Consider the following 13,813-nt stretch of genomic DNA (forward strand, 5'->3'; position numbering starts at 1 on the left):
GACTGTACGTAGATTTGGTTTTATATTAATTTTGCCATTTTTCTTTTGTTATTAAGGTAAATTTATTTTGTTCAAATACATTTTATTTGATCATGTTTTCTAAAAACTTACCAAAATAAATACAAAACTTTAACATTTTATTATGATATATAAAGTTATTACAAACAAAATTTATAAAGTTTTAAATTTGTTTTGTAATTTAGCTTCTTTGTATCTATGTAGTTTCACGGGGAAATAACTCTTAACTATAAACCTTTCGTACCGACGGTTACTTGCAACGGTTGCTTGAATGCATAATCGAGTGCACACACTATTGTTTTCTACGAATACAAGAAGAAACCACATGAAATTAGTCCTAAACTACAGCTGAAAATTCTCTAAACAGTTATGCATTTGAGTCCTAAAACATTTGTTGATATAAAGTGTATACATCAATAATTTTCAAAAGTTAAATGACGGCTCCCACTTCGTACTACGGTTGGTACGGTAGCAAATCTGGAAACCTCTATTAACCTAGCGCCGGAACGGGTGCATGCGCTCTAATAAGGTCATTTCATCTCTAAAAACACATTGTTACCACCAGAGACATGAACACAATTAAAAAACTATTTATTTCAAGGTGCAACGTATACCTCGTGCATTAAAAGCAAATAAGGAACAAATAAGTAACAGGGTATTATCCGAGCGCTGGAACGAGTACATATGCGCTAATAGGGTTATTTCATCTCTAAGAACACATTGTTACCACCAGGGACTTGAAAACAATTAAAAAACAATTCATTGCAAGGTGCGCCGTATACCCCGCGCATTAAAATCGAATAAGTAACGAATAGGTAACAGGTTATTGACTGGAACGGGTACATGCGCTCTAATAGGGTCATTTCATCTCTAAGAACACATTGTTACCACCAGAGACATGGGCACAATTGAAAATCCTTTTTTAAAAGGTGCAACGTACAACAAACGTTTTATAAGTGAATAGGTAACAAATAGGTAACGAATAGGTAACAGGATAATAATCGAGCGCTGAAACGGATACATGCGCGCTAATATGGTCATTTCATCTCTAAGAACACATTGTTACCACCAGAGAAACATGAACACAATTAAAAAACGATTTCTTTCAATGTTCAACGTATATCCCGCACATTAAAATCGAATAAGTAACGAATAGGTAACAGGTTATTTACCGAGCGCTGGAACGGGTGCATGCTCACTAATAGGGTCATTTCATCTCTAAGAACACATTGTTATCACCAGAGTTATGGATACGATTAAAAATCTTTTTCTAAAAGGTGCAACGTACAACAAACGTATTACAAGTGAATAGGTAACGAATAGGTAACAGGGTATTAACCGAGCGCTGGAACGGGAATATGCGCGCTAATAGGGGTATTTCATCTCTAATAACACATTATTACCACTAGAGATATGAATTTAATTGAAAATCCTTTTCTAAAAGGAGCAACGTACAACAAACGTATTATAAGTGAATAGGTAACGAATAGGTAACGAATAGGTAACAGGGTATTAACCGAGCGCTTGAACGGGTACATGTGCGCTAATAGGATCATTTCATCTCTAAGAACACATTGTAAACACCAGAGACGTGAACACAATTGAAAATCCTTTTCTAAAAGGTGCAATGTACAACAAACGTATTATAAGTGAATAGGTAACGAATAGGTAACGAATAGGTAACAGGGTATTAACCGAGCGCTGGAACGGGTACATGCGCGCTAATAGGGTCATTTCATCTCTAAGAACACATTGTTACCACCAGAGACATGAACACAATTGAAAATCCTTTTCTAACAGGTGCAACGTTTAAAAAAATGTATTATAAGCGAATAGGTAACGAAAAGGTAACGAAAAGGGAACAGGGTATTAACCGAGCGCTCGAACGGGTACATGTGCGCTAATAGGATCATTTCATCTCTAAGAACACATTGTTAACACCAGAGACGTGAACACAATTGAAAATCCTTTTCTAAAAGGTGCAATGTACAACAAACGTATTATTAGTGAATAGGTAACGAATAGGTAACGAATAGGTAACAGGGTATTAACCGAGCGCTTGAACGGGTACATGTGCGCTAATATGATCATGTCATCTCTAAGAACACATTGTTACCACAAGAGACATGTAGACAATTAAAAATCCTTTTCTAAAAGGTGCAACGTACAACAAACGTATTATAAGTGAAAAGTGACGAATATGTAACGAATAGGTAACGAATAGGTAACAGGGTATTAACCGAGCGCTGGAACGGGTTCATGCGCTCTTATAGGGTAATTTCATCTCTAAGAACACACTGTTACCACCAGAGACATGAACACAATAAAAAGAGGATTTATTTCAAGGTGCACCGTATACCGAGCGCATTAAAAGCGAATAAGTAACGAATAGGTAACAGGTTATTTACCAAGCGCTGGAACGGGTACATGCGCTCTAATAGGGTCATTTCATCTCTAAGAACACATTGTTACCACCAGAGACATGGTCACAATTGAAAATCCTTTTCTAAAAGGTGCAATGTACAACAAACGTATTATAAGTGAATAGGTAACGAATAGGTAACGAATAGGTAACAGGGTATCAACCGAGCGCTGGAACGGGTACATGCGCGCTAATAGGGTCATTTCATCTCTAAGAACACATTGTTACCACCAGAGACATGAACACAATTGAAAATCCTTTTCTAACAGGTGCAACGTTTAAAAAAATGTATTATAAGCGAATAGGTAACGAAAAGGTAACGAAAAGGGAACAGGGTATTAACCGAGCGCTCGAACGGGTACATGTGCGCTAATAGGATCATTTCATCTCTAAGAACACATTGTTAACACCAGAGACGTGAACACAATTGAAAATCCTTTTCTAAAAGGTGCAATGTACAACTAACGTATTATTAGTGAATAGGTAACGAATAGGTAACGAATAGGTAACAGGGTATTAACCGAGCGCTTGAACGGGTACATGTGCGCTAATAGGGTCATTTCATCTCTAAGAACACATTGTTACCACAAGAGACATGTAGACAATTAAAAATCCTTTTCTAAAAGGTGCAACGTACAACAAACGTATTATAAGTGAAAAGTGACGAATATGTAACGAATAGGTAACGAATAGGTAACAGGGTATTAACCGAGCGCTGGAACGGGTTCATGCGCTCTTATAGGGTAATTACATCTCTAAGAACACACTGTTACCACCAGAGACATGAACACAATTAAAAAAGGATTTATTTCAAGGTGCACCGTATACCCAGCGCATTAAAAGCAAATAAGTAAGGAATAGGTAACAGGTTATTTACCAAGCGCTGGAACGGGTACATGCACTCTAATAGGGTCATTTCATCTCTAAGAACACATTGTTACCACCAGAGACATGAACACAATTAAAAAACGATTTATTTCAAGGTGCAACGTATACCTCGTGCATTAAAAGCAAATAAGGAACGAATAAGTAACAGGGTATTATCCGAGCGCTAGAACGAGTACATATGTGCTAATAGGGGTATTTCATCTATAAGAACACATTATAACCACCAGAGATATGAACTTTTTTGTATATGAAATACGGCCGTCAATTTTGTTGTTTGAATTGTATGAGGTTGTCATGCCTGGGCCTTTTATAGGTGACTACACGGTTTGGGCTATGCTCATTGTTGAAGGCCGTACAGTAAACTATAGTTGATAATTTCTAAGTCATTTTGGTCTAATGTGGAGTATTGTCTCATTGGCAATCATACCACATCTTCTTGTTTATGCAAGCGCTAACACGGTGATTTCATCCCGTCGAACCAAGATCCATCTTCAAACATACGGACATAAAGCAGTTAAAAGGTAGAACGTATAAAAAAACCAAGTAAGGAACAAATGCGTATCGAACATGAAGTAAAAGGATCGGTTGAGCACAAACACATATAAATAGGCCATAAAATGATCATTTTAACTCAACAAATTAAGAACTATTGCCATATGTAAGAGTATTAACAACTAGATTTGTAATTGCTAGCAATAACGGATGGCACCCTCCCCCCTATTACCAGGTGAGCGGCAGCCATTTTGACAATTCCAAAGTCAAAGAGAGCATCTACAGATGTCTAGTAACATTTTTGCAAAGTTTCATTTTGAAATGTTTGATTTTTTTGCTGTTTCCATGGTTACAGCTGCCATTTTGAAAATTCTAACTTCAAAATCCAACTCTGCCTATGCCAGTTACCATTCCTGTAAAGTTTCATCCAGTTTACTCAAAATTCTTATTTTTGAAATTTTTGACCTTTTTGCATTGTTTCATGGTAACAAGACCTATTTTGGAAATTCAAATTCCAAATGCCACATCTACCATTGTTGCTCATCATTACTGTGAAGTTTCATGAAGTTTTGAGCATTTTGAGAATTTTGAAAATTTTGGTGTAGTTTCCATGGCAACATAGTAGTTCCAATGATCGCCAAAGTCATCCAACACCTGTATATAGTGGGCACCTACATTTTTTTAAAATATGATGATTCTGAGTTGAAGCATATCCAAACAGTTCACCAAAAACCCAAAACAGATTTTTTTCACTATTGTGCCGTTTCCATGGCAGCCATATTAAACTTTTCCATGCCATAATCAAAAAGGGGGAAGGATATTAAAAATCAAATAAGTAACGAATAGGTAACGAATAGGGAATAGGGAATAGGTAACGAATAGGGAATAGGGAATAGGTAACCAACTTGACGCCCATCTTTAGTACATAGGAACAAACCATCTTTATTTTATGTGATTATTTTCCTCTTTGCACCTGTTGCTTCTTTCCCACGAAAATATGTACCAAATATAAAGACACTACACCAAAGAGGTCTACGAAATAAAGGCAACAGTTGTATATCGCTGTTCAAAAGTCATGAAAATTTTAAACGCAGTTTTCATACCGTTGTGAATGGTGAGTCTTTCATTGCAAAAAAAAAATCTAACTTCTCGAATGGTTGAGTTTCGCATATCAAATGCAAGTCCATAATGCATCCAGTTAAAATATCAAATTGACGTATCCCAAAAATTGGTTCGGTTAATAGAGTGCAAAAATATAAAATGTCTTCTAAGGTAAAGTTGTCGTATATCAAATGAGAGGTCAAAACGCGTTCATTTAAAATATCAAAATCCTCTTCTCCAAAAATCAGTTGGATAGGGGTATCCAGATTCCAGAATCTATGACAAACGAGACGGGTTTAATTTTGAAATTATCAATTTTCCCCACCTTATAAGCAGTATACCAATTTCATCTGCATATGGCCTATATATAATCCAACTTATTAGGTATGCAAGAGCTTGCTGCTGATTTTTATACTTTATAAAACGGCACCTGTGTATAAGTAGAAAGTTGATAAAACTGGGATATGTCAAAGAGTGTCTCATCCTTTTTTTAATTCATCTGAAGGTACAAATGTAACAAGACCTTGTTCATAAATATTCTGTATCAACTTCACAAATAATACACGATGGTCTTGAAGTATAAGTTATGTACACTGACGATGTTTAGCATCTAAATAACGTGTTATAGTCTTCTTTTAGTTGTCTTTATAAATATTACTGTTTAGTCTGTATTTGGTTTACATCTCATCATTGTATTATGGAGAGAAAACATTTGTATTCTTGTCTTTCGTTTTTGCTAATGTGCTGATCAATATGCCTTTCAATTTTTCTTTTTTACACATGACATGACTCTGTCATTGTGTTATTGTGCTTTGGTAATTTTTTGTATTCTTGCTTTCATTTTTACTAATGTGCTTTGTCGGTATGCCTTTTGTGATTCTTTGTTGCATGTTTTTTTATAGTGATTAAGACTATAACAAAATGTTGACTGTTCTCCTATTTTTTACATTTTTACCTATAATGTCTTTTTCGTTTTATTCCCACATTGTTTCCAATATAATGGAATTTTATGCAACTGTCATACAAGTGATAGGTTTAATTCTCCATTTTCTACATGCTACATGGCTGTAACAAGTCAGGAAGACAGTTTTTATCCATTGGTTTGATGTTGGACATTGGTATTCACTTACAGACTTTCTGTTTTGAATTTTCCTCAAAGTTCAGTAATTTTGTTATTTTATTTTTTATGAAGTGCAAAAACCTTTTAATAGATGGTGTTGTTGCATAGCAAATGAAAGGTCAGCAATTCTTCATTACAAATATCATACTTACAAGACTTTCAAGGTTGGCTATTGAAGTAAGTACATGTAGGGTCATTAAATGCTTAAAGTGTCAAGTTTCTAAAGGTATGTTTGTCACATATCAAATGAAAGGTTGTAAAGAGTGCATTACAAATATCAGACTATTAAGGGAAAGAAGGAGCTTTCAATTATTTTACTAGTTTGGTTTATGCTTCTCTATTTTGCTATTGTCTATTAAAACATTTTCTGCAAAATTTCTATTCTATAGCATACTTAAATGAATGAAAAGTTCTGTTGAAAGGGAGATAATAATTCACCACAAGAATTCCCAACCGTAAAAAAAAAAGCAAACAACATATAAAAGAAACAAAAGGCAAATTATTTTTAATGTAATATTTGTGATATATAAATATACATAAATGGTTCATGTAAAACTGATCAAACATATACATAACAAAATGGTAATTCTTCTTCATAAAGGTTTTTAAAAATAGTGTACATAACAAGACTCTTGAAACATTTAGGTATTTTAAAAAGATCTGATAGTCATTATGTTACAGATCAATAGATTTAAAAGACAACAAAAGATAAAAGTTTCCATTAAATAAAATTAAAATTGTAAAATTGCATAAAATCATGGTTATTTGCTTTGGAAGCAAGTTCACAAGACAAAACATAATACAATGTATGTGAATAGTTTCTGATTAAGTTTTTATTATGTATAATTTTCAAACATAATTGTAAATATTTATCGGTTTTATTTCTTTTTTTGCACGTATTCTTTACCTTCAAGCACTGTGTAACACTGGTTTTGTTTGAAACAACACATTGACAACTATATAGAAATAGAAAAGGTTCATGTATGTAAAAAACTAAAAAATCAATCATCAGAAAAACGAATGCATACCTGTCAACCTGTGACGATGAAAATGCAGGTCATGACCTGCATTGAAGAATCAAATCTCAGGTCATAACGCGTACAAACTTTTTCAAGCTGAATTTCAGTATTTATGGTACATTTTCTTACAATGTATATCAAAGATACCAAAACATCAATACATGTTCACTTGGTTCAGTCTTTTTAAATCTTATTAATTTTTGTTTCATTGCACTCTTAAAGAATTTTATAAATTTGTGTAACTCAGTCTTATATCCTGTACTTTTAGTAATCATCAACCACCACCATTTATTATTCAAATGTAATTTTAGAATGTTTAAGATAACTAGCTGTATTGCCTTTTAATTTTATCATTTTTTCCTTCAGTTGTAATGTTTTACTTAAAATTTAGACTATGATAAAATATAGTAATACAGTAAAAGGAAGTATAAATGTAAAAAATAATTTTCAACTTTTTTTTAAATATTGTATAAAGGTATAAAAATATTGTATAGTTATTTTTTAATATGTATTTGAATTTTATATTTTTTATGATTTAATTTTTTTCACCCATAAAACGTAAATATAAGGAATAATTTTGAATGGTGACAAATAAGGGGAAGTAACTAGTTGAAATATGTTTATTTATGTTTATAGTGCAATTTATTTACGACCTAAAGGTTAGGTAATTGATGTTAATGAACAGTGTGTTTGACACCAAAGCTGTCAAATGAAGCCATGCACTTAATGGGTCACTTAATTTGACAGTTTACATAGCTAGATGAACTTCCTGTTCATGGAAGAATTACGAATTTGCCGGTATTTCAAAGGAATATTACTTATGAAATCAATCTCAATGCTAAGAAATAAGGGTGAAATCGGGTCATTTTCGGAATTCCCGGGTTATTTCAATGACACGGCGGGTGTCCCGGGTGATCCCTCAGAATTGTGAAAATCTCGGGTCACACCCGCAGAAAACGGGTCAGTTGACAGGTATGCGAATGCAGTTTAGTTAGGTTTAGGAGACCAATGAATAAAAAACCTCATATTCCAAAATGGACACCAAAGTCTGCTTTAAAGTTATAATACAGCTTTTGCTAACTGAATTGTACATGTTTGTCCATACAAAACAATAAACATACTGTGTCAGACAACATTTAATTGACAAATGTGTAAAAAAGTAATTTTTCATGTACATAGTACAAATTTAAAGATGAAATTGTAAATTTTGTATGAATGTTTTCTACCTTTTAGTCAATTTAAAAAAAAAATCAACCTAAATCAAGCTATATTTAACATCTAAATGTTTGTATTTGTGCCTTTTGATAACTTTATTTTGAATGTTTTAGAGCTTCCATGTACAACAAAGATATTGCATAAGTGTGAGAAAGATTTTTCATATAAATAATTAAAATAAATTATCAATATCCAGATAAAATAAATGGTACTTCATTTGCCTTTCAATATCAGACAAAGTAACCCGTTGTTAATTAGAAAATCATATAAAATATGTCGCATCTGATTACAAAATGGAGGCATAGGGTTAATCAAGAAATAAAAATCTAACATTACCACTGAGAACGAAAAAATTAGCAAAATGAAGTGCACAAATAGAATGACATGAATGTCTAGTGCATGTAAGACATATGCCTGTTTCATAGATACATTTTAACATGAAAAAGTTTCAATGCTATTTTTGAATTTTTTGTTAGAAGATAATATTAAAATGATTATGTGCAAACAGTCTTTACCACATGATTTAAAAAAAAGAAGGTAATAACAAGAATACATAATATACCCTAACAAAGTACATATAATAAAATTTAGAAAACCCGTTCAAAATGTTGGTCTGGATTGTGTGCTGCTGGTTTACCTGGTGCATTTGGAGCAGGCTGGCGGGTACCTGGTCTTCTTGGTGCTAAATATTCAAACATTGAAGTTGTGTGTTTTGATAAGGTAGTGCTCAAATCAATTGGCATTGGATCAGTCCAGAAAAAGTCATGGTTTAGTGCAGTATCAGCATCTATTCTTTTTGCAGGATCTATTGTCAGCAGTCTGTCGAGCATCTCCAATGCATACTGATCTTTAACATAATAATTCAATCTGTCTTTAACTTTCCTCCTCTGGCCAGATATCAGATCAATTTTCCCCCAGAGAGGAAGTTTTTCAACATTTGGCCACACCTCCTTTGTGATTGATCCACAAAGTTGACTGATTAGTTGTAATTGATGCTGTTCTGTTCTGCCTTGCATGATTGGAGTACGGGTCCACATCTCTGCCATGATGCATCCAACTCCCCACGTATCAATTCCTGGACCATAATCACGTTCTCCCAATAATAGTTCTGGTGGTCTGTACCATAATGTGACAACACGATTAGTATATCTGTTTGGATTCCCTTTATTACTTAAACTGAAAGATCGAGCAAGTCCAAAGTCAGCTAACTTCAAAACACCATTTTTGGTTATTAGAATATTGGCAGCTTTCATGTCTCGATGCAGAATTTTATTACTGTGCAAGAAATAAAGTCCATTCAGCAACTGTTGAACAATTTTCTTAATTTCACCTAAATTAAATTTGACATTTGTGTTTGAGAGTAATCCAGCCAGATCATGTTCACAAAAGTCTGAGATCATATAGAATGTACTTTTATATCTGTTGTATGGGGTCGCTGAAAAGAGAGAAATATAAAATGTACATTTATATCTGTTGTATGGGGTCGCTGAAAAGAGAGAAATATAGATTGTGCTTTCATATCTGTTGTATGGGGTCGCTGAAAAGAGAGAAATATAGATTGTGCTTTCATATCTGTTGTATGGGGTCGCTGAAAAGAGAGAAATATAGAATGTACTTTTATATCTGTTGTATGGATATAGGAAGATGTGGTGTGAGTGCCAATGAGACAACTCTCCATCCAAATAACAATTTAAAAATTAAACCATTATAGGTTAAAGTACGGCCTTCAACATGGAGCCTTGATGGGGTTGCTTTCAGTATTAAATATTAAAAAAATAATTTGTTTGAAAGCTTTGCAAAATTAAATAAAACTGATTGCACTTTGAACAAGAAAAAAAATCTGACTCAGGCAAAACGACAATAACCCCATACCCTGGAGGTTAAATGGTTGCTCCCTAAGAGAAGAGTCAGGTTTAGTTACATAGAATTTTTAGCTCTAAAGATCTAATACTATCTTAAACAAGTATTTTACTTCTAATAGTTTACCTTTAGATCTACAGATCTCTACTAGATTCAACACATTGTCATGTTTAAGCAACTGCAATATCTTGATCTCCCTCAAAGCAGTAATTGGAAACTATAAAAGAAATCTCAAATTTTAATATGCATATGATCAAGTTAAATCAAGCCATAAGTGTAATGTACAAAACATGTATATCCATTAAGTTAGCTAAACTGGAAGAAAGTAGACAATTACAAAATGTAACTGTAATAAGAGGGTGTCCATAGAAAAACCAGGCAGTGGATGGCACATGACATATTTTGTTTTCAAATTTTTTCATCAATTTCATATCACAAATTCATTCTTTCTTAAAGGTAAATTTAGTTTTTTTATTAACTGCAACAAATAAAGAGAAAAAAAATACATAGAAAGCACTGAAAATTCATTAAAAAGGGAAGATAACTCTTCATTTTGTAAAAAAAATTGTTGCATTGTCTGGAACTTTAAAATCATTTTCTGAGCCATCCACTGTTGATTCAAAAATATCTTTGACATATATATCCTTTGTATGATATAAACATTGCATTAGAACCAAAAATTCAGTGGGAAAAATTATGTTGTGCCACCCATATCATAGGATTTGCCTGATATTTACTTGGACAGCCTCTTAACTGAAAGAGGTCAATAGTCCAGTATACTTGAGAAAAGTTAGTATGAGTGATGAAAATAAACACAAATGAAAATAATAAAGTAAACACACTGATGTAGATAAAGTTGAGGAGAAACTTAGGCTAAGAGTGATTAATGGCAACCTTCCAAAGAGCACCTGCATGTTAAATTAAGAGGTCAAGGTCAAACAAAATATTTTTTTAACACAAACCTTTACAGACTTGAAGACTCTTTAAAAGTCAATACAATTTTGGGGTATAATATATACACATGATATAGTAAAAGGAAGACTTAAACTTGTGGAGTAATACAGCAAATATGACAGTTTTAAAAAGTATGTTATAATAACCATACAATTATAAATGTGATATGAAACTAAATGTAAATTTTCCTCATTTCAAGCAAACCATATACATCGTATTTAACTACTTCTATAAAGTTTATAACCATTACATGTAGTTTACCTGTAAAAATCCCAGAACTAAAATGAGTTTGTTTTGTTTTGATATTGTAACTATATAGTAATCTGGTAACAGGAGATAGGGCTAAAGAAGTTTTATTGATTCATGATAGTTCTCTATTTTATTCCATGCAGGGTACGGTACGTATACACAATCATCATTAAATCTTAATTTCAAACGATTCATATTGAATTAACTTTATAAATCATACATTTATAGAAGTTGAAAAGTACTTTATCTAAAAGCTATATGCACAATTTAATTTTTAAAAAACCAACGCATTTACAGATGTAAGTAAAGCACAATTTAACAACCATTTTTTTCCAACAAGTATTCATTCATCTTACAATGTACATGTACATACCCCTTCCTTTTCATTTTCCATCAGTATCTTTTTCATAGCAACAAGTCTCTTTGTGTTCCTATCTCTGGCTTTGAACACTTCCCTGAAATAATGATAAGTTCAATTAAGTTATAATTTAATTTTGGATGTAATATATACATCTTCTGACAGCTGGCTGAAAGGTTTTTGTCTGCGAGCTTTATAAAGACATAATTTTTTCACAAGACCATGCTGACATCAATAATATATTTCACCTGTCCCATAAATCCAAACCTTTTACTTTCTTGTGTGTTCCTTCCAAAAAATATTTCTTCTTCTATATTTTTTCAACTTTGAAGAAAACCATTTGCTAACTTATAATCTAAATCAAAGGGAGACAATCCATTTTCAAATACTGTATACATGTATATATGAGGGTCATTGTTTAGATCTGTTTCTATAATAACCTTTATCTTGTTTTTTCTTCAGTTCTTAAAGGGGCATGCGCACTAGCTTAACTGTTAAATTCATGATCACAGATTTGGGTCAAATTATCATATATGATTGATAACAATGCTAAACGTTTATCCAAAAAGTCTAAAATAACCAACTTTACAGGATGACAGGGCATGGGCTTGATAAAATCCAGAAAACAGCTTTGATTCGTGTGTATTTTAGTCCATGTGCCACTTAAATTAACTCAAGTTTTTATTAGATGGCGTCTAGCTTAAAATACACATGAAACAAAGCTACATATCATAGAGCCCATGCTTTGTATATTGTTTAATCTAGACATTTAATAATTTGGATTAATGTTTCACATTCATGACATTGTTATAAATTAAATATAAGAATTGAGTCAAATCCGTGAACATGGAATTTCTTATTTATATGTATATTTATTGATCATCATGCATCTAGATTTTTGTTAAGTTAAATTTGACAGTTAGTGCCCCTTAAATAAAAAAAAACAACAAACAACCAATTTTTTGTTATTTATCTATTTCATTAATTCCTAGCTTATATTGACTTGTCATTTCTTTTTATTCAATTCGTCTGGAATTACTTGCTTAGTTCTCCATTTATAACTCATCATTTTCCTACATTTAGCAAATATTTACACAACAATAAATGCCTTTTTTAGATGCAATTTTATGTAAAAAGGCAGAAATGTATACGATCAAATACTTCGGTGGGCAGATTAACTCACTTGTTCTCATGATTTTCTAAATCATACATGTAGGTCATAAATGCATTTGAATTTTATTATGGGGATGAAGTCCCTTATTACAGTATTATGGGGACAAAGTCTCCAATAACAGTAGAAAATTCAATAAGAAAAAATTCGGGAAAATTTCCCGAATTTTTCATTGTACTAATGAACTCAAAATCGTTCAATTTTTTTAATGTCATGTTTTGAAATCCCGGACCTGCGCAGAAATCAACAATGTACTTCCTTTTTCGGTCTCGTATTGTATGAATCTTTGAGTAATTATATATTTATCAGTCTAGTATCATATAAAATAGAAGGAATGCAATACCAATTTCATTTTTCATGTTTTTAATAATTCTTTGATATGAAAAAACTTTACCTGATGATAGCGTTTCTTTGTTTACAATCCATATGACGTCATAGTTAAATAACGTCACAACTAAAATGCCTAACAACAGAACCAAAATCGGAAACGTTATGGTATTTTACAAAAAAATAATTCATACAGACTTCGTTCCCATTTACAGGTAATGCCTGCCTCATATTACATATTAGTGTAGGGGATGCCATACATAAATTTTGTGATTAAAATTTCACAGATTATCAGGTTCGCCTAAACTGTTACTCAGGATTTATTTTGAAGTGTCAACACAGACAATTTAGCCAAAGACAATCCAAGCTATATTTGTAGCAAGCATTGGGAATACATTTTGTGACTGTTATTAGCAATGATTAGATTCATAGACCAATTTGAGATTACATATTTATACCCGAAAGTTCCCTGTCCAATTTTGCACAACTTTTCATATTTGCTAGAGTCCTGACAGAAAGGATAATGAATATTGTGATCTTCTCTTTGCATTTTGTTGATAAACTAGCCTTGCTTTATATGACCTATCACATCACGAGATTGTTTCTTTTCAGAACCATT

The 13,813-nt window shown here is 32.5% G+C and overlaps 1 protein-coding gene across 1 annotated transcript; it reads right to left on the bottom strand.

Moving 5' to 3' along the window:
• Positions 1–6,520: 6,520 nt before the first annotated feature.
• LOC134707265 (cyclin-dependent kinase 9-like) lies at positions 6,521–13,803 on the bottom strand. The gene is made up of 4 exons (XM_063566886.1): positions 13,653–13,803; positions 11,712–11,793; positions 10,262–10,352; positions 6,521–9,710 (listed from the first exon to the last, which is right to left on the bottom strand). Exons 1-4 carry the CDS (start codon positions 13,742–13,744, stop codon positions 8,863–8,865), a joined length of 1,113 nt encoding a protein of 370 aa, XP_063422956.1. The 5' UTR covers positions 13,745–13,803; the 3' UTR covers positions 6,521–8,862.
• Positions 13,804–13,813: the final 10 nt, after the last annotated feature.

Source organism: Mytilus trossulus, chromosome 2 (genome assembly GCF_036588685.1).
Source record: "Mytilus trossulus isolate FHL-02 chromosome 2, PNRI_Mtr1.1.1.hap1, whole genome shotgun sequence".
NCBI classification, from domain to species: Eukaryota; Metazoa; Mollusca; class Bivalvia; order Mytilida; family Mytilidae; genus Mytilus; species Mytilus trossulus.

Coding starts and splice junctions, on each gene's coding strand:
- LOC134707265 (XM_063566886.1), bottom strand. CDS start 13,744: ATGCAAAGAGAAGATCACAATATTCATTATCCTTTCTGTCAGGACTCT. Junction 11,794..13,652: donor ATTGGACAGGGAACTTTCGG/GTATAAATATGT, acceptor TCATTATTTCAG/GGAAGTGTTCAAAGCCAGAG. Junction 9,711..10,261: donor AGAGATCTGTAGATCTAAAG/GTAAACTATTAG, acceptor CTCTCTTTTCAG/CGACCCCATACAACAGATAT.